General features: G+C 44.3%; 1 protein-coding gene across 5 annotated transcripts in view; it reads right to left on the bottom strand.

Annotated features, from left to right (window-relative positions):
* LOC115657658 (hepatocyte cell adhesion molecule-like) overlaps positions 1-25,048 on the bottom strand; it is a 44,468-nt gene extending 19,420 nt beyond the window's left edge. For 2 of the 5 annotated variants that reach the window (XR_004002021.1, XM_030575736.1), the window contains exons 1-8: positions 15,399-15,481; positions 13,271-13,621; positions 11,158-11,427; positions 7,630-7,758; positions 6,272-6,373; positions 4,810-4,932; positions 3,596-3,691; positions 2,976-3,068 (exon numbers count right to left, since the gene is read on the bottom strand). Coding sequence is in view for 1 of the 5 variants with exons in the window: in XM_030575736.1 (XP_030431596.1) it covers positions 2,976-3,068; positions 3,596-3,691; positions 4,810-4,932; positions 6,272-6,373; positions 7,630-7,758; positions 11,158-11,427; positions 13,271-13,621; positions 15,399-15,435 (1,201 nt within the window). In the remaining 4 variants the exon portion in view is untranslated. Of the gene's footprint in view, positions 1-2,975; positions 3,069-3,595; positions 3,692-4,809; positions 4,933-6,271; positions 6,374-7,629; positions 7,759-11,157; positions 11,428-13,270; positions 13,622-15,398; positions 15,482-16,430; positions 16,518-17,396; positions 17,553-22,781; positions 22,865-24,951 lie in introns of those variants that run through there. The other 3 variants (XR_004002022.1, XR_004002023.1, XR_004002024.1) reach the window with 3 other exon arrangements.
* Positions 25,049-25,690: the final 642 nt, after the last annotated feature.

Here is a 25,690-nt window from a genome sequence, read left to right as displayed (position 1 = left end):
ATGTCCCAGTTCATTACATTTAAAGCATCGTCTAGCTGACTGGTCACTGGGCCGAGGTGGGTTACTGGAGACTAGTGAGGTGGGATAATAGGTAGTCTGGGGCTTTCCTTGGGTTGTAGGTGGGGTCTTGGGCTGCCCTCGGTTGTAGGGATTATTGATGGTGTGCCCCCTGGGGTATTCGCTCCCCTTGACAGTGTTTTTTTTCTTTTCTGTCACTTCCATCCATTTGGCTCCAATCTTCCCCACCTCAGTTATTGTTTTGGGTTTCCCATCTAAGATGTACCTTTCTATTTCCTCAGGAACACCCTCTAAGAACTGCTCCATTTGTATTAGGAGATGCAGCTCGTCCATATTGTTAACCTTTGTTCCTGATATTCAGGCTTAATAATTCTTTGCAATGTGGTAGGCGTGTCGGGGGAATGACACATCTGGTTTCCATTTTAGGGCTCTGAACCGCCGACGGGCATGCTCAGGTGTTATCTCCATTCTGAATCTGGCCTTGGTTTGAAAAAGTTTATAAATCATTCATGTTCTCCTTAGGCATTTCAGCCGCCACCTCTGCTAAGGGTCCACTGAGAAGTGGCCTCAGCTCTATCATGTACTGGTTTTCAGAGATGCTGTATCCATGGCAAGTCCTTCTAAAATTTTCTAAGAAGGCTTCAGTGTCATCATCTGCCTTGTAGGTGGGAATTTGGGGATGTGGAACAACAACTGGCGAAGTGTTGTTAGGATTGGCTGTGTTCTGTTGCTTAGCCTGTTCTAATGCCAGGGCCTTCTGGTAGGCCTCCCTCTGGAGTTCCATCTGTCTTTGGTGGTCTGCATCTTTTGCTTCTTGTTCTCTTTTGTAGGCTTCCTCTTTGGTTGCTTGTTCTCTTTTGTAGGCTTCCTCTTTGATTTTTTCTTCTCTTTCTCTCAGCAACACCTCTTTTTCTCTTATTTCTATTTCTTTTTGTTTTCTTTCTATGTCTCGCTTGTGGTCGGCGTCTCTGATGTGTTCCTCTGCACCCAGTCTTGCCAGTTCCTGTTTCAGGTCCTTGGTAGTCATTGTTCCCGCTTTCTTGTGTTGGGGTGCCCTCTGGTGTTTACTGCCTGAACTGCTGCTTATTTGTTGCCTTCTTAGGGTTGCCTAGCAACAGTGCCTTTCTAACTTTTTCCACTAGCCTTTCACGGTAAAGTAAAAAGAAATAAAAAACCCTTTCATTTGCAGATGTGCTTTGCTGGAGTCTGTTGCTGACCACTTAAGCCTGCTTTGTTTAATAAAAGACCCTTGTTAAACATTAATGTCTCTGCCTGAAGGCAGTCTCTCTGCACAACCAGAAAGGAGAAAAGAAAAAAAATTTCTGGCTGTAGTTTTAAAAACCCTCTCCTCTGCTTACAAACATCTAGCAGAGGGAAAAGAAGAAAAATAATAATCCTACTAGCTTTTGGATTCTTATCCCAACGCTGCTCACCATGTCATAGTATATTTCCCCAATCTGAAACTTAGAGTCCAAAAGTTGGGGTACCAGCATGAATTCCTCTAAGCTTAATTACCTGCTTAGATCTGATATGCTGCCACCAACCAAGAATTCCAGTGCTTGGTACACTCTGGTCCCCCCAAAACCTAGCCCGGGGATCCCAAGACCCAGACCCTCTTGATCTTAACACAAGGAAAGTAAACCCTTTCCCTCACCGTTGCCTCTCCCAGGCTTCCCCTCCCTGGGTTACCCTGGAAGATTACTGTGATTCAAACTCCTTGAATCACAACACAGAGAAATCAGGTTTGTTTCCCCCCCCCTTCTCCCCATCCCAGGCGTTCCCTCCCTGGGCTATCCTGGAGAGATAGACAGCTTCAAGCTCCGTGAATCTAAAACAAAGAGATTCCATCTTTTTTCCCCCTCCCTTCTCTCTCTCTCTGTCTTTCACCAGTTCCCTGGTAAGTACAGACTCAATTCCCTTGAGCCTCAACAAGGGGAAAAAAATCAAACAGGTCTTAAAGAGAAAAACTTTTAATAAAAAAGAAAAAAGGAAAAGTTGTCTCTGTAATTTAGATGGTAAAAGTGACAGGGTCTTTCAGCTTATAGACACTAGAGAGAAGCCTCCCCCCAGCAAAATACAATTTGAAATACTCCTAGCAAACTACACATTTGCAAATGCAAAAACAATCAAAAGACTAAACTCGCCTTGTCCTGGTACTTACTAAAATTAGAACAGAAAAGATTTTTTCAGAAAGATTGGAGAAATCTGCTTACATGTCTGATCCCTCTCAGAATCCAGAGAGAACAAAGCAAAACCCAAAAAACACAAACAAAGGCTTCCTTCCATCGAGATTTTAAAGTATCTTGTTTCCTGATTGGTCCTCTGGTCAGGTGTTTTTGGTTTACTGTTTGTTAACCCTTTACAGGTAAAAGAGACATTAACCCTTAACTATCTGTTTATGACACCATGGCCTCTTCCTGGGGGTGAAATGTGCTGCCTTAGGATGGGGAAGCAGCTGTACTGGCCTCCTATCCCTGCCTACTGTGCTGCATTGAGGCATGGGGGAGAGAGGGTGTACGCAGAAGGAGCCATGAGTAGAGAAGGAGAAGAAGAAAGCCTGGACTGTGCAGCTCTGGGAATACTTGGAAGTTAGAGCTAAAGGGCATAAGTGGGACATCGGTGACCGAGACCTTGGTGCTAGTTCTCTGCATGGGGTGAATCTCACTTTAAGGGAGGCCTGAGAGATGTATACAAATATATTGATATTTTTAATCCCAAAGAAGATTCCAAGTTAAAGAGATCTTTGCTATCCCAGCTCGCACTAAATGTTGGTAGATGGGCTGTATATTTCATCTACTTGCCCTTGCCTTCTAATTGCCTTTATAAGGTTATCCTTTTTCTTTATAGCTCCCGGGGAAATAAGGCATATTAAAATTGATGGTGCAATATGCTGTAACAGTGACAGTTCTTTTAAAAGGCTTTAAAATATGCATAAAATGAGCAGGGTTGATACTTACACCACACAAAGGGCGCTAGAAGAATAAGGAGAGAAATTGCAGCAGCGATAAGAATGGCAGCTGTGCCATCAAAAAATGGTGAGCAGCCTTTTCCTGGAGGTCAAAAGAAGAAAGGAATGAAATTCCATTTCATTTGTTTGGGGAAGTTTTGCAGGTGGGATTCTGGGTTTCACAAGCCCTACAGCTGGCAGGGAAGAATTCTCCTGATGCAACACTACATATTTAACATCCACAGATCCCGGCTGTCAGGATCAAACCAGGGAACTTCTGGAGCTTAGTGCCCGAGTCTCTACTGCATGAGCTAAAAGCCAACTGGCTTTAACGCTCTCTCTCTAAGTGGTATTGGTGCCGCTATGGAGACAGAACACCACACCCTCTTTGCAAGCCCTGGTGTAGAAGGCTGGCTGGGGACAGGGCTGGAGATGGGGAGGACACACTGTGCCCAAAGATCCCTGTAGTAATGAGTGCTATGGAGATTCTCAGCTGCTGTGGGCTTTGGGGGGGAACTTGAAATCTCTATTTTGCACCAAATATACATAAGTTCCCTTTTTTAAAAAAAAATACACTTTTGCAGGAAACCACACCATATAAATGTTAATCCGTGTGAGATGGGGGCTTACTTTGGAGATGCTGGATGTTCTGTGTAAGGAAGATGGCAAACACCACAACTAGAATCACTCCCCCAGGAGCTGCAGTATCCAGAATGACGCGGTGCACTTGGAAAGAGAAAAGAAATAATAAAATGCTGCCATATTGGATTGATCACAATTGAATGTAGATGGAGATTGTTTTTTTCTTCTCTTTGTATGTAGGATCATTCCTGCTTCTGTACAATTGCAAAAGCTTTTGAAACCTGATTCCTGAGGTGACCCAAGGTGAGTCTCAGCTCACTCATGAGACTTCAGTGAAGCAAGTAGCAACAGGAGTCAACAGGTCTGCAGTGATTTGAGTTTCGTAACATGTTATGTGATGTTAAGCTCTCTGTACACATGCTTTCTTTGTTTAATGTTTTAAGGCAACGCAGAAATGGGAAAATGTTACTAAACAGCAGCCAGGAAGAGGGAAAGGTACAAAGTGCACTTCATGTGCTGCCAAATACTAGCAGCTGCTCAGGAGGCGTGGGGGCCTTGCCCACATCACAGTCCTGCTGGCTATGGAATTCTGCAGGCATGCTAGCCAACTGCACAGCTTATTGCTGGGTCAGTTTTGTGTCTGGCTCCTTGTAAGATGTGCTAGGTGAGGAGGGGAAATTTTCCTTCTATCTTCTTCTCCCTCTAGCCATGATCACGGGCAGCCAAAACTTTGCCCTCAACATATAGGATACATTTACACTCTGAGCTGGCTGGGGTGATTCCCAGCTCGAGGAGACAGACCTGCACAAGCTCTCAACGCGCTACCGTGCTAAAAGTAGCAGTGCAGCCATGGGAGAGGCAAGTGAGTACATACCTAGCCTACATAGAAGCTATTACCTTCCACAACTAGGGCACAGTGTTAAGCTCATATGAGGACAATTGGAACTGGAAAAACTAAACCTAAGGCCACTAACTGGGGGAGTCTGGTTGTCATGCTTCAGACCAACTGTGCCAACAAAGCTCAGCATTTCAAGAAATGTATTGTGTAACCAATGATAATCACTACAATACATTACAACTACACCACTCACTCTGAGACTCATAGACATGTAGGGCTGGAAGAGGCCTTGAGATCCTCTTGTCCATCGGTCTGCACTGAGGCCGGAGTAATTATACAAAGGCCATCCCTGACAGATGTTTGTCTAACCTTTTCATAAATGTCACAGATATATAGGTACATGCACAAATAACTTATTACTTACTTGTTTTCTTTTTAAACATCTGAAGGTGTTGGGGACAAATCGCCAAGACCGCACTTATGAGAAGCGTTACCAGGATCACCCCCGTGAGGAAGATCATATAAAATACAAGGGCTGTGGAGAAACCTGTGGAGAAATGGAGAATGAAACTAGAATTGCTGTACCTATAATTAGGCTCTGCTCCTGCAAATCACTCTGCCTGGGCAGACCCCTGCAACCACAAGGAGTCCCCTTGGAGGTCTGCCAAGATGGAGTAAGTAGCAGGATTGGGTCTTAGTTATGATGACAGAAGGGTTGTTTGGGTTAATTCTGTTTCATTGTGGTTTAATAACTGCCAGCCAAAACATGTTAAACTGGAGTTAAGGATGAGAATATGTATCAGTAATAAACATCCCATCCTCAAAAGCATTATAGACCCAAGAGATTCCTACTTAAGGCTAGATGTAAAACATCCAAACACGACAGAGTGTGGAAACATACAGATAAGACACCCAAACAACCTTAATTCCTCCCTGCAGGGATGTCACAAGGGAAAAAGTTATGAAAAAAACATGAATCTATCTTAAAAAATCTGTTTAAGCTAATAAGGAATTGTGTGGCATGACCACAATGCAAGTTGTGAGAATGGGGATGCCAAGTGGGTGAGGTGGCATGGAAAGGGTCAGGGAGGCCAGTTTACAAAAAGACTTAGGCACGTATTTAACTTTAAATACAAGTTAAAGTCCTAATCACTTCAGTCGGATTTAAGCACACGTTTGAAGTTATATGTTTAAGTGCTGTCTGGAATATTGGTGCTGTGCTGGTTTGGGGCCAGAACGGCAACATGGGAGGGACTGGAACTGATTTTCTTTCTCTCTTCCTTCCTTCATTCTGGTTTTCATAATAAAATTGGAGACCTGAGCACTTATCTTAGGGGCATATATCTCCACCCCAGGGGGGAAGCTTTAGGTTTACTTACTAGTGGCTCTTCGACTCCATTTTAGGACATGGGAGGGGGTCCATGAGTGCTGTGATGTATACCCTCATGTAGCCCCATCTATCTTAGGGAAACAGCTTGGAAAAGTTTGGCTCATTGGCTGCAGTAAAATGAAGGAGGAGCCTGGGGATGAAGAAGTAGTTGCCATCTTCTGGGAGTTAGTGCTGGTTAGAGCTTTGATTTGTATAGAGCTTTAATTTCAAATCTCCCATCTCAGATATGTACAGTGGCCTCCTGCCTTTTCTGCCCTTTCTCCCCTTTTGCTGATTTTATGATTCTATAGTCCATATAACCCATGCTACAGCTACAGGGTGACATCCTGCCTCTGAATCTTCCCGGTATGAGATTAATAAGGTGCTTTTGCTTTGTGTCTAGTGCTGAACCTGCTCCTTTGACTCAAAGTACATTTCATCTTCCTTCTGCAATCTGTTCCATCTGCTTCATTCACTGCACGTACACACTTTAATATGAGAACCAGGGTGGGCCTACCTTCTTCCTGCATCCAGAAGACAGCAGCAGTGAACATCAGGATAGCCGAGACACACACCAACCCATGGATGAATACAACAAGCCATCTCCACAGCTCTCCTGCTACAAAATCAACAGATACATTAGTGAGTGACATCACCACCCCTATTGGCAGTGGACTACTCTACAACATGGCGTCCTCCATCCAAGATCATGATCCATAGTGGACGTTGTAGAGCAAAATGGCATCCTCCACACAGCATGACCTTGCATGCACTGTACATGCAAGATCATGCTGCATGGTAGATGCCATTTTGTAGTGCACGTTTGTCCATATGTGGCCTGTGGAAGTGGCCCAAAACTAGCATCTGGCCAAAAGTGCTGTAAAGGTTGGACCAGATTCTACAATAAGGCAAAACCTTGCAGCTCAGAGGAGATCCCCTTTATCCAAGGGATGAATGGAGATAATTCACTATACACACACGCAAGAGGAGAGTGGTGCCAGTTAATATTAAAAAGAACTTCTATAACTAATTAGGGCTGTGTTAATATATCTCCTAATCTATTAGTCAATTATAGGAGAATTAATGGGGAAAGGATCTTAAAGTATTGCTGTGCCCATGCCTCTCACTTTGTAAAGAAGTGAGGACATAGTTATAGCCTCGTATGTGTGTAATTAAAGAGAAATCTGGAAGTGGGGCAGGTTTAGGGGACCTCCATGCCATAATAGGAATAAGCTCTGTATTTTGTTAAGAGGCGTGGGGTGAAAGTTGCCTCATACTAGCATGAGGTGGAGTAGCCCACTCGCTAAAGAGAAACCCAGAGGAGTTGATACTAAAATGAGCTGGGAAAGAGAGGAAGGGAGAGAAAGGAAAGGAAAGGCTGATCAGTATTTAAGGGAAGTTAAAACAATGGGGTCTAGTGGATGGGGCACCGGCATGGGAGTCCTGAAGAGGCCTTTATTATTATGGACTCCCATGCCAGTGCCTCGTCCACCAGACCACATTGTTTTAACTTACCTTAAATACTGAAGAATTATGAAGGAAAAATCGGGTCACTCATTTAGGTGTCTCCACATGAATTTCAGACTTTAGCATTAGGAACCCAGGCTGGAAAATGTTGGCCGTAGCATACTGAAGAGGATAAATCTAATTAGATGTGAACATGAAAACTGATTTATAGTGAAGATAACTGAAGTATCCTGCTACAGGCACATATACAATGCCATCAGATATTGCCAGAAGACCACATACTTTTTTGCCTTTTACCTCTACCCCATCACCTATGTTTTCATACGTGGAAGAAATTAAGCACATTTTAGGTTTATTTGCAATTTACATGCTGTCAAAGATTGAAGGGAAATGAGTTGAAATACTTACTAAGTTTTCTCTTCTCTGACTGACAGCACAAAATAATGAAGCCCAATCCAGATCCAGCAGCCAATGTTGTTGCAATAACAAGAGCAACAGTAGAAATTTCCAGTGCAAGCTTTAGTGAAGGTCTGATCCCTACAATATGGACACACAAATCCAAACCATCACTGGAAAGCTGAAAACAGAAGGGCCTCAGGAGGACTGAAAGCTGCTCTGTTTTCCCTGCTCTTCCTTTCTGCTTGAAGGACAGTGTAAGTGTAACACTAACAGACCCTAGTTGTCTGCAGGTGGGATTGAATTTGGGATGTCTGGGAGCTTTGTGCATGAGCCCAAACCCATGTGGCTGTTAGTTCAGACTGTAGAGCAGGCTCATTAATCTTTCTGTAAGTGGTCTCAGTGCCACTAGATGGAACAGAACCTCCCACCCGAAGGTGTGTGGGTTACATACGTACAATTTTCTTTTTGTCTGCAGTTCAGTTCAGTGTCCCAAAGACTAAAATGGGGATGAACCTTCTAGCTGGGACTTTAGATACAGTGAAAAGCAAGCCCCTTGGGGCAGCATTTTGGTTCTATGACTAGGGCTCCTAGGCACTACAGTAATACAAATGAATAAAGAAATTGTTAAACTTTGACACCTGGCAGGGGCAGCAAAGCTTTCAAACCTATGTAGGTATGTTGAGAGCTTAATGGAGAATTTCCTCTGAAGAGTCCCTAAGTCCTGCCTTAGGCTGCTGATTGTTCAACATGAGAAATGAGCCAGAATTAACTGGATCCTCTGTGAAGGAGGATGGCTGGTACTAGTGAAGATTCTGTTATGCTATGATTGTGATGATCTGAGCGATAAGATGAAGTGCCAAACCTGATACTTAGCAGTGCAACATTACTCATTTCTCCAAACTTTTTCAGTTTGCCTAAAAATATTATATATGTTTAATTACCATGTCACTTGTGTCTCCAAATCACCTTCATGCTGTAGCTTTGTCAGGGTCAAAATCTGCCACTACTTCTCATTTAAGTCAGATCTTACTCCACAAACAGCCTGTGCTCAACTTTACAAGCCTGAGTTGCTAAAATTAGGCCCCTAAATCCATATTATGGCAATAAAAAGTGGGTTTTTAAAAAGATACTGAGCATCCGCTGCTCCCTTGACAGCCAAGGGAGCAGTAGATTCTCAGACCCACTGACAATCATAGATGGCGAGTTATATGGGCCTGTGGTGCCCATGCTCTGCCAGTATTTAGGAACATGAGCCTGGCTCCACCAGTGATTGGGCTTACTGGGCTTTGGGGACCCCCATGAGTCCAGGGTGGCCTGGGAGGTTGGTGGGGCACATGCTGCCAACAACCAACAAGCTGCTGCCGGTGCCAGGCCCCCGCTAACCTCTCAGGCTGCCCTGGACCCCCACATCCCCCTGAAGCATCTGTCCTATGGATGGGAGGGCTCTGCTTGGACTCATTCTGGGCACCACTAAAAATTATACAAGCCTGGAGCCCATGCTGACAATCAATCACTTGATTAAGGTGTTTAGATATGGATTTAGGGCCTAGATTCACTAAATCCCACATTTCGGGGCCTAAGTCCTAGTTTTAGGCTCCCTTACTGCCCATAAAACTCCCACTGAACCCTGCAGACACTTAAATTCACTTTGCACCTACATTTTCAGGGTCAAAGTACCCTGGATGCCTAAGTTTCTGCCTCTGGGAACACACATGGGTGCTGCCTCCTACTTGTCCAGGTGCCTGTTTTAGACTGCAACTCCAGTGGGATTCACGAGCCAGGAAGTTAGGTGTTTGTCAACCTAACTCACCTGTGGGGCCCAATCATGTAGGCGTGCTCTGAGGCTGCATGATAGATTGGGTTCTGTTCAAAATCTGGCTGGAGGAAGAGGTGGTGCTACCCACCTTGTAACTTTTAGCCCAGTGGTTAGAGCACTCACCTGGGATGTGGGAGACCTTAGTTCAATTCCTCCCTCAGGCAGAGAGAGGATTTGAACATGGGTCTCCCACCTCTGAGTGCTCAAACCATTGAGCTACGGGATGTTCTGATGTGGGGCTCTGTCATTCTCTCCTGTTGAAACTGTTCCACTGTGATTAGACACTTAATCACTGGACCAATGAGAATGACTAACTCTGGAGCCTGGTGGTTATTGGTGGCAGATCAGGATCCACTCCTCTGGCTCCAATAAGTCCAGGAGAAGGGTTACCAGCTGGGAATCACAAGCAGGACGTGGTGCCTCCCTGTAGCCTGGACTTAGGTGCTTATGTCAGTGAGATGGGAGAAACTTAGAGCAAGGGTTCTCAAACTTGGGAAGCCGCTTGTTTAGGTTAAGCCCCTGGCGGGCCGAGCCAGTTTGTTTACCTGCCACGTCCGCACGTTCGGCCAATTGTGGCTCCAACTAGCCGCAGTTCACCACTCCAGCCCAATAGGAGCTGTGGGAAGCGGCATGGGCCGAGGGACTTGCTGGCCGCCCTTCCCATAACCCTCACTGGTTTGGAGCAGCAAACCACGGCCAGTGGGAGCCGTGATTGGCTGAACCTGCAGATGTGGCTGGTAAACAAACTGGCTTGGCCCACTAGGGGCTTACTATGAGCAAATCACGGCCTAAGTTTGAGAACCCCTGCCTTAGAGGAGACTCCTCTTGTTGGCATATTCCAGTGGCTAGCTTTGGTGGCTCCCCACCTACCATGCTGGCTTTTGTGAACTGGATTCTTGAGTGCATCTCTCTCCCTATCATTGTCTAGGGAGATGAGATGCCTAATGTAGGTTGTGCGTGTCTTGTTCCTGTGATTTCACTAGGGGTCTAAAAGTTATGCTTTGTGGCGCTGAGTGTTACAACACCTCGTCCCTTTGTGAATCTAAGCCTAGATGTCTCACTTTGGATACCCAAGCTTGTAAATTTCAACCATAAGTTTTAAATGTATGTAACATTTTAGAAAACAGTACAAGGTATTGCAGAAAATGGAATCGGATGTCTCATGCAAATATTGGAAGCTTTTAAAGATGCTAAGTACAGGGCTCCACAATAGGGGTGAAGATGAAATCAATTACATGCCTCAGACTTTCATCCTTCCTGGGACTGTCTGTATAAACCCTTGCATAAATCAGGAAGCATCAACATGTACGTTTCGCTGGGCCTGATTCACCATTGCATTGCTTCAGTTTTGTGTTGGGGTAACTCATTGATTTCAGAGGAGTTACATGCTGTTTCAAAACTGGTATCCTGCAGCAGTGAATCAGGCCTTCTGTATGCAGTGTTGCTACCACATAGCAAAAGACTTGTAATGTTATCCGAAGAGGATATTCTAACATCACTCTATGCAATTTTACTTTCTAAGGTTGTGTTATTTCCATGGATGCCTAATAGAATTAAGACTAGGAACTGTGAAAGGGGGAGAATATGAGAGATTAGCATTTTCATTTTATCCTTAATTTAATCTGCAACCTGAAGAGGGTAACATGTGACACTGCTAAGCATCAGGTTTGGCACTAGCCAGGACAGGTGTTTGCAGTCAAAGATGCTAATATAACACTTACCTTCAATGGTCAAATTCACTGAGGTTTCCTGCCAGCTTATATCATTGCTGACATTGCAGGAAAAGGCTCCACAATCCGATTTCTGTGCTTCTGGTATGTACAAAAGACTGAAGTTTTCAGAGACCTGGTAACATCTGTTCCTAGGTAGGGGCTTCCCATCTTTCTTCCAGTCAATAGCTTGCACTTTGCCAATCAGCACCTTGCAGGATAATTCAATGGATGAACCGGCCACAGTAGAATTTATCTGTATCTGAGCTTTGGACACAGGCTCTGGGAGGGTTGGGGGAAGAGTGAGATTATATACACATTTAAAAGTCCAAGTTAGGCATCTAAATCAAACAATTAAATCTGCTTATCTATTTGATAGATGATGATTTCACAAGTTTGAGGACTACATCTGTCATAACTATAGAGGGAAAGGTAACAGCCCTCCTGTGTGCAATACTATAAAATCCCTCCTGGCCAGAGACATCAAAATCCTTTTACTTGTAAAGGGTTAAGAAGCTCAGGTAACCTGGCTGACACCTGACCCAAAGGACCAATAAGGGGATAAGATACTTTCAAATCTTGGTAGGGGAAAGGCTTTTGTTTATGTGCTCTTTGTTTTTGGGGTTGTTCGCTCTTGGGACTAAGAGGGACTAGACATCAATCCATGCTCTCCAAATCTTTCTGAACAAGTCTCTCATATTTCAAACTTGTAAGTAACAGCCAGGCAAGGTGTGTTAGGTTTGTCTTTGTTTTCTCAACTTGTAAATGTGCCTTTTGCTAAAGGGTTTACCTCTGTTTGCTGTATCATTGAACCTAAGACTAGAGGGGGTTCCTCTGGGCTATATGAATCTGATTACCCTGTAAAGTTATTTTCCATCCTGATTTTACAGAGATGATTTTTACCTTACTTTCTTTAATTAAAAGCCTTTTTAAGAACCTGATTGATTTTTCCTTGTTTTAAGATCCATGGGGGCTGGATCTGGACTCACCAGGAACTGGTGGGGGGAAAAGAGGGGGAATGGTTAATTTCTCCGTGTTTTAAGATCCAAGGGTTTGGATAGGTGTTCACCAGGGAATTGGTGGAGGAGTCTCTCAAGGCTACCCATGGAAGGGTTATAGTATTTGGGAGGGAGATATTCTCGAAGGGAGGTAGACAGAGTTTCCCAAATGACTCATTAACAATTTGGGTGGTGGCAGCAACCAGATCTAAGATGGTAATTAAGCTTAGGGGTTCTCATGCAGGCCCCCACATCTGTACCCTAAAGTTCAGAGTGGGGAAGGAACTTGACAACATCTAACATCCAGTGATGTAGGCTTGATTAATAGCTCAGACATCAAAAGCCAATTTTTATCAGCTTATGTCTAAATCTTTATAGCCTAGGTACTCCTCAGTACAAGAGTTCTGAGATACTGAATCTCCAGGGAGGTTTTTTTTAACACCATTGTCTTTCAACCTTATTAGTTTTTGTTTGTCTCCTTACTCCTTTGCTCTAACCCATTTTGAAATTTCATGTTCTCAAATTATATGATCCTGAGAGAACCATAAAATATTGGGGTTGGAAGGAACCTCAGGAAGTCATGTAGTCCTCAAAGCAGGACTAATCCCTAGATAGATTTTTATACCAGTTCCCTAAATGGCCCCCTCATAACCCTGGGTTTAGCAGGCCAATGCTCAAGCCACTGAGCTATCATTCCCCTCCCTTCCCAGTCTTAGGGATCTGTTTAGGGTTATTCCCTACAATATATTTCACTACGTTCTTCAGTCTGGTTATACAGTTTACCAGAGATGGAGTCTCCACCACTTTTGGAAAGACTATTTCTCCGTGTCATATACAAGGTTAAAGGATGTTATGACTATATGCTGCAGAACCTTAATGTGCAACTCAGTGAAACCAAAATTGGTTTTTCTTGCTTGGGTCAAAATGTACAAGTGTAGTGTCGCTAGAACCAGAGTGTCTCAGTTCTTCAGCTACACCATTTTTGATTCTGCTTTCATAAGTTAATCAGGGTCAAGTTAGGATGGCTTTGATGTGAGACTGCCCAGAAAATAACGGTAGTGATATGAGAGTTGGCATTTTTTCTGTGCTGCCAGCTGTTTTATAACTACTTCTGCTCTTTCACTTACCTAAGACTAGCAGTGTAGTTTGCCTGGCTTTAATTTTGTTCAAATTGACGGTAGCTCTGTAGGTCCCGCTGTCTGTCTCATGTACGTTTTTCAACAAGAGGGAGCCATTGGATGAAAAGAAAATGACTCTGTCTTTATAGGATTTAAAGACAATAGGTTCTGTTCCAGTTCCATAGTAATCCACAACACTGAGAGCTGGGACACTACTTATGTATTCCCACTGTATATGGTTTATGACTGTTTGGTCATGGGTGGGCAATGCAGTCAACAGTACTGAAGAGCCTGTACCAACAATTCTATGTTCTTGGGCTTCTGCTGTTTTTGGAGCCCAATGGAAAACCAGCAGCAGCACTAGAGAGAAAGAGAAGACAGGAAGAGCCAGGCTAATTAGTCTTATGCAGTATAGATCTATGAAACCATGTTCATTTGGGGATCTAGGACAGGGGAAGGGTAATGGGGACCTGTTCCTCAGGGATGTTAATGTGAATCTGGACCAGAAAGGCTGTGATGAAACGTTAACCTTTCTGATGGTGGTTGGGTGGCTTATGTTTAAGCAGTTTTTGCTCTGTCCATTTCCTACTGGAGAGGTGGCTGGATCACAATTAGGCCTCATATATGTTGGTGGCATGTAGGGTATGTGTAGCTACACGCCACAGTGAAAAGCAGGCGGCATTTACACTGTGATGTATAGATACATGTGCCAGTGAAAGGCTCTGGCAGAGAGGAAGCACCAGGGAAAGGTTCTGGCAGCTCTCTGCAGTGGGTGAAAGGCTCTGGCAGTGAGCACACAGGGACACTGCAGCACAGATGGGGGAGGCACAGCTTGGGTATGCAGAAACATGTAGGGTACCTACCCACCAGGTCTCTTCTGTTTGCCTAAGCAGTGCCTAACCATCTACATGGTTATTTATAGCTGTACTAGGGGTGTGTGCAGTGAATGTACTTTACACACTGCCGTTAAGTATAGACATCTCCTTAGAGAAGTGTGAGCCAGAATCCCAAATTCAGACATCCCTGGATTCTGGCGATGTGGGCAGGGGAGAGAATCTGTATCTGAACTGCAACTGGCACTCTTGTTTCATAGATTGTTAGGCCAGAAGGGATCATTGATCATCTCGGCTGACCTAGGATATGGCAAAGGGCCTAGAACTTCTCTGAAATAATTCCTGGTTGAACCAGAGCATCTATTTTTAGAAAAAAAAACACCCAATTTTGATTGGAAAATTGCCAGTCCTGGTGACTCTCCCACAGCCCTTGGTAAGTTGTTCCAGTTGTAAAGTGGAAGATTCAGCCCTATACATGCAGAGAACAGGGGATTAGCAGTCCATTGCCCTTACCACTCAGCCGCCTCATCTCAGAGGCTGGCAACCTCAGAACGGTGGCCAAGAATGGAACAGGCACAGAAGTAGTGCATCCTGACAGGGTTGGGGCATGTTGGAAAGGGCTAACATAAAAAGTTTTCATTGCTGCTGTTCCCCATCCTGTGCTTATCGGAGGATTTGTTTTGAGGGATCAGTTTAACTGTCTGGGTAGCTTAGAGCAGCTCTGAGGGATACCCTAACTGCCACAGGCCTGACTACAAGCTGGGACTTCACAAGGCATAGGGATGCTGCAGCCACACCTCCTCTCACTCATTCTTCTGGGAGCTCCACCAATATCAGTGGAGAGTTAATAAAGCTGCCTCTGTGCCTGGCAGGGAGTCCCCTTACCAGAATGGATAGCAGGGAGAGGACTCAGCTGGTCAGCTGCTTTGTGGCCAGTTTTCAGGACAGAGAACACTAGTGAATAAGGCCCTCACTGAACAAACTGAGGACTTCTATCTCAAGTACTCTCTGCCCAGCACTTTTGGCAGGCACTTGGGGCTGGCCTTGGATCAAAACATACCCCAAGAGAGCCAAAATGTGGGGTCCCAAAGCAAGCAGTGGTAATTATTCACCTATAGTTCCAGTGATGCATTAGCCACTGTCAGAAGACAGGATACTGGGCTAGATGGATCATTGGTCTGACCCATTATGGCTGTTCTTGTGTTCTTCATACTCAGGTAAGTCTGGTGAATGTTACTGCTCAGTAAAACAGAGTGGTGTGCCTAAGGCTGGGCTTGAGCTAGTGCAGAGAATGAAATGCTTATAGATGCTGCACCAGCAGATCCTGATTCCCACTCTCATGAAGGTCCCTTTGTTCTGTTCTGGCAGCGAAAGTTGACCCTAAATGGGGTAGAAATGAATCCCTGAGGATACTCTTCATGCAGAGGATCTCCACAGCCAATGTAGAGCTGGAGTAAGGGCTCTGGGTATGTGTGCACTGCAATATGAGGGTGTGATTGTAGCACAGACAGGCAATAGAAATCATGCCTCAGTGATAGGCTCAAGTTGCTCAATATAATTGGCTTATAGAGGAGGTTGGGGGGGACCTTGATCATATCTATAAACAGCTATGTGGGGAAAAATATTTGATAATGGGCTCTTCAATCTAGCAGAGAAAGGTCTAACACAATCCAATGGCTGGAATTTGAAGCTAGACAAATTCAGATTGGAAATACAGTATAATTTTTTAAACGTGAGGTAATTTAACTGTTGGAACAATGTACCAACCAATGGTTGTGGTAGATTCTCCATCAGTGGCAATTTTTAAATCAAAACTGGATTGATGTTTTCCAAAAGCTCTGTTCTAGGAATTATTTTGGGCAGTTCTCTGGCCTGTGTTATATAGGTCCGACTAGATGATCACAATGGTCCTTTCTGGTCATGGAATCTACAAATACTAATGCTAGCTTTAATCTAACTAACATGGGTAACAATGGTAGTGGAGACATAGGCAGCTAATCTGTGCCCCCAAGTACAAGCTGACGTATATATTCAGGTTGCTAGTACATGCTGAAGACTCTGCCACCACATCGATGCTACTATTGTTGGGATTGAAGAGCACAATGGGCAAACTGCCCTGCACTGCTGCTATTTTTGGCCTGTTGGGCCATGGAAAGTAAAGCATAAATTGGAGCAGCCCTGAAGCTAATCTAGATTACACAAAGTGTCAGATAGGTCCCGGCTGCTCCAGAATATAGTGTGCAAAAAGGGCTTAAAGCAGAGATTGACACATATTTCAGTGCCCAACTAATATTATGCTTAGATATGTCTCGGTACTAGAAGGAATTTATACATACTCAGGCACCGGCTCATCATTCTGTAACTCATCCTGCTGAGGAGGCCTGCACTAGCAGGTAACGTTTTGATACAATACCAGCAGGACCCTGTGGAAACATACAGTAAAAATCAGCAACACACACGGTAATGAGTGGATCAGTGCAATCACTGCAAGTGACCTGCAGTTCCAGACGAATCCCTCCCATAGGAGAATGTGAAGGCTGCACAGTTAGAATCAGGCACGGCCAGAGTTATGGTCGTACTTGTTCTAGGGCTGACACAAGGAGAGGCTGTGGTAGGAGCTGCAAGTGGCTCTCCTCTGTCGAACAGTGTCTTAATGCAACATAGGACATTCGGAGCAGTGAAGGATGTTGAAGAAAGGGGAGGAGAGGAATTGTGGAGCTCCTGGGGATCTGACAACCTCCTGGGGAAATGTTTTGCAGCAGTAATAACTAGTAATTGTCCCTAAAGGTTACAATGGTCTGAGCACTGGATTAGAGGCCAGGAACCCCTGGGATCTAATTCCAACTAAAATTGACCCCTCTCCCTCAAGTTAAGTCACTGAGACAGAGATGAAATCAAGGGATAATTTCCCTACCTAATCAGAACTGTTGTGAGAATCAATAGTGTTGGTAAAACCTCCCAGTCTTTGTACCATTTCCGTACCCACCCCAGTCACCTCCACAGGGATTCCTGTGTTGGAGAAATACAAGAATTGCTCTCTCTTCTCCTACCACCCAAAAAGCAGAAATGACACCAAAAAGGATGGGGAGAAATGTGGCCATGGCCTTATTCCCCAGTGCACCTATCTGTGAGGCAGGATGGATCAACAGGGTGCTATGGGGTGCGGGCAGAGTGTATGTATGAGAGTGTTTGTGTCCCAAAGCAGTGTAACTCCACATCTTCCCCTCCAGATGGGCCACTGTAATAGTCCCAGACTCTAGCCCTACATATGCACGAAGAATTAGAAATTTATATCCACATACCTGCCCCAACATGGGAACTTCAAGCCTCCTGCCCACTACTGAAATTCCATTTTTAAGTGTTGTATTTAGGGGCTCACTGCAGTCAAGGGAACAATTCCCATTCATGAGCATTGAATCAGGCCCTTAGTAAACAGATGACTGGGTTTTCCCCATTACCTGAAGGAGAAATTCAGCTTGAAACTGGATTTAAGGCTGCAACAGCTGCATTTAGAAATTGTATTGATCTGTTCAACAAACCTTTAGTACTGCAATAGATAGTCTTACGCAGAGAGATATACATGTGTCTGGCAGGTGGAGTCTAACCTGGAAATACCCTTTCATATATGCCTGGCACCTGTTTTTTTTAATCCCCTATGACCTTGAACTTCAGGTTTTAACTTCTTTAATAATCATTTGTGATTATCTGAAACAATATGAACCACCTGCTGCTAGAATTTCTCATCAGGGATTTATTTTTTGTTAATTCATTCTCATCATCATGGCAAATCCCAAGATAACATGGCCTCCTTACAGACTGAGTGACTCTTGGATTGATCTCCAGCGAGATCTTTAAGCTGGTCTGGTTGGATAGTCAGTTTCTGTCAATCACTGGCAATCTTATTGTGCCACTGAAGGTCTCTAATCTAGAAGGCTGTTTTCAGATTTCCCCCACCCTTTCAATCTATTGACGCTCCCTCCACATTTTGCCCCTCCCTCCATTACCAGCAATCAAAACCCGTCCAGTAGGTTTTCCAGGAATACACCTGCTGGTGAAAGTTTTTCCTTCACTATAGTAAAGAAAGGCAGGCCCTGCACAAAAGAGAAGGAATTGCCAGAATCTACTGGGAATTAAATGAGCTTCTATGTTACAGTAAATGACAAGGAAGAAATGTCTTTTCACTGATACTAGTAACTTACCATGTTACACACAAACCCCCCTAACTCTGGGCCTCATTCAAAGCCCACTGAAGTCAATGAAGAGAGTCTCATTGAACATAACGGCCATACTGCGTCAGATCAAAGGACATCTAGCCCAGTGTCCTGCCTTCTGACAGTGGCCAATGCCAGGCGCCCCAGAGGGAATGAACAGAACAGGTAATCATCAAGTGATCCATCCCGTTGCCCATTCCCTGCTTCTGGCAAACAGAGGCTAGGGACACCATCCCTGACCATCCTAGCTAATAGCCATTGATGGACCTATCCTCCATGAACTTACCTAGTTCTTTTTTGAACCCTGTTGTAGTCTTGGCCTTTCAAAATCCTCTGGAAAGGAGTTCCACGTGTTGTGTGAATAGAGACTTCCTTTTGTTTTATGTCTGCTGTTTACTAATTTCATTTGATGACCCCTAGTTCTTGTGTTATGAGAAGGAGTAAATAACACTTCCTTATTTACTTTCTTCACACCAGTCATGATTATAGACTTCTAATCATAGCCCCCTTAGTTGTCTTTTACAAGCTGAAAAGTCCCAGTTTTATTAATCTCCCCTCATATGGAAGCCATTCCACACCCCATATCATTATTGTTGCCCTTTTCTGAACCTTTTCCAAATCCAATATATCTTTTTTGACCACATCTGCATGGAGTATTCAAGATGTGGGTTTAACATGAATTTATATAACCGCTATATGATATTTTCTGTTATTGACTTCAAAGGGGTGTAAAACATGCCCCTAGAGCAGTGGTCCCCAACTTTTCTGGCTGGCAGGCGCCAGCTGAAGGAACACTGCGGTGGTGGAGCACCCGCTAAAATGCCGCCAAATTTCAGCGGCATTTCAGCGGAGACGCCTCTCGATGATGTCGCTTGCCATCAACAAGCAACATCAACGAGAGGCGTCCCCGCTGAAATTCGGGGGCAACGCCTCTCGATGACATCACTTGTCAACAGCAAGCACGTCATCGAGAGGTGTCCCCGCCGAAATGCCGCTGTGGCATTTTGGTGGGTGCTCTCCTAGGGGCCAGGATGGGGGTGCATTAAGATGCCCTCGCGGGCACCACGTTGGGGACTCCTGCCCTAGAGAGAGGCTATTTTAAGAAGGTTGGGGGTGGGGGGCAATGATTAGTCTGGGCATGTGTGGAGCAGAAAACAGTAATGGATGGAGAAATAGGCATGATTCTAGAATGGTCCCTTTATAGTGGCCACTGAGGTATATCTACCCAGCAAGCAGCAGCAAGTCTCAGAGCCTGGGTTGACAGAAAATAGCTGCCCAGACATTGTGGCTTAGGCAGAAGCTCTGATTCTCAAGCCTATGGAGGAAGGGGGGCTCTACTCCGAGCTGCCATTTGTTGCTCAAACCTGTCGATCCAGGCTCCAAGCCTCACTGCTGTGGGCTTAGTAAATGTACCCTGACTTAGCTACGTGGCACTGATGAATCAGGCACATGACATTTACTTCTAACTTAATTTTAAAAAACAAACCTCACAGTGAATGGCTGAATATCATCACTGTTGATGCAGGAAAGACCCTTGGATGTTATCTGCTCCAGCTCCCAGTATCTACTGCCTGTTATGCTATTAGCTGCCTCCTTTTGACCTTCTCCATTCCATCCTCCTATCTCCCCTCCACACACACTGTGTTTGCTACTCTCACAAGCTCTTTCTAAGCAGATGTTCTGCTCTCTAATGTTGTTACTGTTTACAGGATGTGATAGCCGTTTATGATTTAACGGCTTGGAAGCTTTACCTTGGACATTTTCCATTTAACTCTCCAAGCACTGAGAAGAATTGTACTAACTAAATCATAGCCCCTCAGTTCCACAATCCTCAACTGCTAATGCTTGATTTACCCTTCCTGCAAGTGACCCAGCTCCACTAAGCCCCCCTATCCATCCGCAAACCTCCTAGAAAGTTCTCCAACCAGATATACGTTGTTTCCTCATTTTCTTCAGCACCCGTCCTTTTGTTGCCCAACCACTTCCTAGCAGCCAGCTTTGGTCTGACTGGCCTTTGCCCTCCAGTGCCCAGATTTCACTCTTAGATTCTCTGGCACTGGGAAGAGTTGACCATCTATTTACATTTCCCCGGCTGTTTACACTCACTGATGTATCTTGTCTTAAATTAAATTTTAAACTCTTTGGGACAGGGGCTTTCCTTTTAACTCTGTTTGTACAGAGCATATCACAATAGGGTTTTATCTTGCTCCTGCAATATTAACTAATAAATACACAAGAGTGGACAAAAAAGCAAAAGAACACGATATAAAACAATACTGAAAATGCAATGACATTATAAATTGCTGAGGTGCTCTCACCTGGAATACTGCAGGTTAGAGACTGCATTAGCATGACTCTCACTGACAGCTTGTATAACCATCCCCAGAGGGGACAGAAGCAAGTGAGACCCCTGTCTCCTCCATAAAACAGGAATGCAACATCTCCTTATCATGCACCTGTTGTCGGAAAGACACAGGTCGATATCTGAGAGGGTCAAATGTTTTTGTGTAAAAAGTTTTCTGATGAAAAATATCTTTTTTGAACATGAACATCTGCATTTAAAAAATTGAATCCTTTCATTTTTTTCTGATTTCTCACTGAACTCAAAACTTTTTCTCATTTTTCTTCTCCCTTCCCCCTTTCTTACCCCTTCCATCCCCCTCTCGTCCACTGAAGAAAATCATGGAAGTGTAGGACTGGAAGGGACCTTGAGAGATCATCTAGTCCAGTCCTCTGCCCTCAAGGAAGGACTAAGTAATAACTAGACCATTCCTGACAGTTGATTGTCTAACCTGATCTTAAAAACCTCCAGTGACAGATTCCACAAACTCCCTAGGCACTTTTTTCCAGTGTTTAACAACCCTGATGGTTAGGAAGTTTCTTCCTAATATTCAACCTAAACCACCCTTGCTACAACTTAAGCTCATTGCTTCTTGTCCTATTCTCAGAGGTTAAAGAGAACAATTGTTTACCGTCCTCGTAACGTTTGATGTACTTGAAAACTGTTATCATATCCCCCCTCAGTCTTCTCTTCTCCAAACTAAACAAACATATTTTTTTCAATTTTCCCTCATAGGTCATGTTTTCTAGACCTTTAATCATTTCTGTTTCTCTTCTCTGGACTTTGTCCACATCTTTCCTGAAATGTGGAGCCTAGAACTGGACACAAAACTCAAGTTGAGGCTTTATCAGCGTGGAGTGGAAGAATTACTTCTTAAGTCTTGCTTACAACACTCCTGCTAATACCTCCCAGAAGGATTTCTGTTTGTTTGTAACAGTCTGACACTGATTCATATTTAGCTTGTGATCCACTAGAACCCCCAGATCCCTTTCTGCAGTACTCCATCCTAGGCAGTTATTTCCCATTTCGTATGTGTGCGCAACTGACTGTTCCTTCCTAAGTGAAATACTTTACATTTGTTATTGATTTCATTCTGTTTATTTCAGATCATTTCTTTAATTGTCCAGATCATTTTGAATTTTAATCGTATCCTCCAAAGCATTTGCAACCCCTCCCAGCTTGGTATCATCTGCAAACCTTGTAAATATACTCTCTATGCCGGAGTGGGCAAATTATGGCTAGTTGGCCACATTCAGCCTGCCAGCCAATGTTATCTGGCTCTTGAGTTCCCACTGGGGAGTGGGGTCTGAGCTTTCCCTGCTCCTGCAATCCAGCCGGGGAGTGGGGTCAGGGGCCACTTTGCACATGTGTGCCATGGACCCCGGAAGCAGCAGCATGTCTCCCTTCCTGCTCCTACATGTAGGAGCAGCCAGGGGGCTATTCATGTTGCCCCCACCTCAAGAACCACCCTCAGAGCTCCCATTGGTTGGAAACTGCAGCCAATGGGAGCTGCAGGGGCAGTGTCTGTGGACAGGGCAGCGCGCAGGGCTGCCGGGCCATGTCTCTGTGTAGGAGACGGAGGGCAGACATGATGCTGTTTATAGGAGCTGCTTAAGGTAAATGCCGCCCAGGGCCTGCACCCCTGGGCCCCTCTCGCACCCCAACCCCCTGCCCCAGCCCTGATCTCCCTCTCGCCCTCCGAACCCCTTGACTGCAGCTCAGAGCACCCTCCTACACCCCAAACCCCTCATCCCCAGCCCCACCCCAGAGCCCACACCTCCAGCTGGAACCCTCACCCAACCCCCTGCCCCAGCCCAGAGACCCCTCCTGCACCCTGAAGTTATCATTTCTGGCTGCACCCCCAGCCAGAGCCCTCCCCCTCCTGCATCCCAACACCAATTTCATAAGCATACATGGTCTCCCATAGAATTTCCATACATAGATGTGGCCCTTAGGCCAAAAATTTTGCTCACCCTTGCTCTATGCCATTATTTAAATCATTGATGAAGATATAAAATAGAACTGGACCCAGGTCTGATCCCTGCAGGATCCCACTCAATACACCCGTCCAGCTTGACTGTGAACCACTGATGATTACTCTCTGGGAACGGTTCTCCAACGAGTTATTTACTTACCTTATAGTAGCGCTAGCTAGGCTATATTTCCCTAGTTTGTTTATGAGTAAGTCATAGAAGACAGTATGAAAAGCACTGGTGGGCAACCTGCGGCTTGCACACAGCCTGTCAGGATAATCCTGGCACGCCACTAGACAGTTTGTTTTCATTTGCATGGCCGCCTGCAGCTCCCAGTGGTTGCTGTTTGTGGTTCCTGGACAATGGCAGCTGCGGGAAGCGGCATGGGCCACAGTGACGTACTGGCCACTGCTTCCCGCAGCTCCCATTGGCCATGAATGGCAAACTGTGGCCACTGAGAGCTGCGGGCAGCCCTGCAAATATAAACAAACTGTCAGGTTGCCCATAGTGATCAAAAGCACTATACTAAAGTCAAGATATACCCCGTCTACCACTTCCACAAGGCTTGCTACCCTGTCAAAGAAAGCTAGCAGGTTCCTTTGACATAATTTGTTGTTGACAATTCCGTGCTGACTGTTACTTGTCACCTGATTATCTTCTAGGTGTTTACAAATTGATTGCTTGATTACTTGCTCCATTATCTTTCTGGCTACTGAAGTTCAGCTGACTAGTCTAATTCCTTGGGCTGTCCGTATTCTCTTTTCTATAGATTGGCACTATATTTGCCATCTTCCAATCCTCTGGAATTTCTACAATTTTCCATGTTCATTATTTTAGATGTCCAATCACTAACCTTTCTGGTGAAAACTGAATCAAATACGGTATTTAGCTTTTCTGCCATTTCCACATTTTCTTTTACTGTCTTTCCCCACTCACTAAGTAACGGGCTACCTTATACTGGGTATTCCTCTTGCTTCAAATGTATTTATAGAATGTTTTCCTGTTACCTTTGTCTCTAGTTTATTTAATCTTGTTTTTTTGCTCTGGCCTTTCTAAATTTGTCCCTACATGCTTGTGGGGTTTTTTTATATTCATCCTTCGTAATTTGATCTAGTTTCCATTTTTGTAGGACTCCTTTTTGATTTTCAGATCATTGAAGATCTCCTGATTAAGACAGAGTGGTCTCTTGCCATATTTCCTATTTTTCCTATGCAGTAGGATAGTTTGCTCTTGGACCCCTAATAATGGATATCTGAAAAACTGCCAACTCTCTCAAGCTGTTTTTCACCTCAGACTTGCTTTCCAAGGGATCTTACCTACCAACTCCTTGAATTTGCTAAAATCTATCTTCTTGAAATCCATTATCTTTATTCTGCTGTTTTCTCTCTTACTTTTCCTTGGAATAAGAAACTCTATCATTTCACAATCACATTCACCCAAGCTGCCTTCCACTTGGAAATTCTCAACTAGTTCCTTCCTATTTGTCAGAAATCAAATATAGAACCACCTCTCCCGTAGTTGCTTTCTCCGCCTTCTGAAATAAGAGAATCTCCTATGGATTCCAAGAACTTGTTGGATAATCAGTGCCCTTCTGTACTATCTTCCCAACAGATGTTTGGGTAGCTGACATCCACTATCACCACCAAGTCCTGTGCTTTGGATGATTTTGTTAGTTGTTTTAAAAAAAAACCTAATCCATCTCTAGAGGAGAAAAGGAAAGATACCGAGGGGAGGGGATGCAAATTCCAAACATTTCATTTCAGTTTGCATCACATTTTTAAATAAGCCTTTTGATAGAAAAATTGAAACATTTTGAGAGAGTTTTTTAACAAAGTAAAACCAGTTTTGTTTCCTTTGAAAATATTCACTGAAACGAATTGCCTCCCCACCCCAACCAGCTCTACTATTGAACTTTAGTTCCATTATAATACATTTCTCTCCTAAACTGCGCAGCCCTGAGTCTGCTCAGTATTCACACTTCAAACACAGCCTAAAATTTGTGAAATGCCCCCAGGCTTACATCTGAGTGGTGCAGACTCCTTCTCTGCTTATGCTTAAATTAAGGTGATCTATTATGTACTCGGACTACAATCTAAATAATTTTTCCCAGCTATTGAGGAGCAATAGATCTGCGTGTAATGCACATGCTTTGATAATGTCTTCAAAAGTGCAGAGTGTTATTGTTAAAGCATTTATTTTGCATTATTTAGAAAGCGAAAATAAATTTTACAGAAACTATACAATACAGCTTTGCTACAGCACAAAGTAGAAGAACAGTAAAGCTAGTAAGAATTTTATGTTACAAAGGAAAAGCAGAAATAGTTCCACTTACCAGCAGTTGCCAGTGGGAGCTCATCCAGATCTCTTTACATCAGGAGACAACAGCATCTGAAAACTGCAAAGGAGACTGACCATGTGACTTTTTTCCCCTGTCACTCCTCTCTCTAACAGTCATGTTTGCCTGATTGGTTATTTTGAACAACTTGAATAAATACAAGCCATAGCAAGGCAGATTCCTGATCCCCACAGTCAGTGTTTGTAACAGGAAAGCAAAATATATGAGCATTCAGTTCAAGAAAACTGACTCAACACTCCTTTGTGCATTAACTGCCAGACATTGTGTGACAAATTTAAGCAAAGTATCCAATACATTAATTTGCATATTACAAATTTGTACAAATTACTCTAAACGTCATTTTTAAAGTTTTATGGATAGAAATGGAGGTTAATGGAATGGGACAAAGGACACAAAAGTGTAGTTCTGGGTAGAGGCAAGGTGTGTGAGGGTCACGTACCCTTCCCCCAGTTTTATGCCTTCCATTTAGCAACAGCTTCAGAGGTTTTCGAGCTGGGGTGCACCTCCCTCAAAGAGCTTGGAGGAATGTTGGGGGGTTTTTTGGGTGTGGGGGGAGAAGAGCAGTGATGCCGCTCAGCTCAGGTCAGTTCCACATGGTGGGGCTCTGGGAGGGAGCACCACCTCCATCCCCAACTCATGTCAGCAGGCTATCCAGCCTGTCTGGGTTAGGGGGAACTTTCTGAGCTGAGCCTCTCTGCTGCCCCCCCACACACAC

This window comes from Gopherus evgoodei, chromosome 9, assembly GCF_007399415.2.
Source record: "Gopherus evgoodei ecotype Sinaloan lineage chromosome 9, rGopEvg1_v1.p, whole genome shotgun sequence".
In the NCBI taxonomy this organism is placed as follows: Eukaryota; Metazoa; Chordata; order Testudines; family Testudinidae; genus Gopherus; species Gopherus evgoodei.
This window is presented reverse-complemented; position numbering and strand designations above follow the sequence as displayed.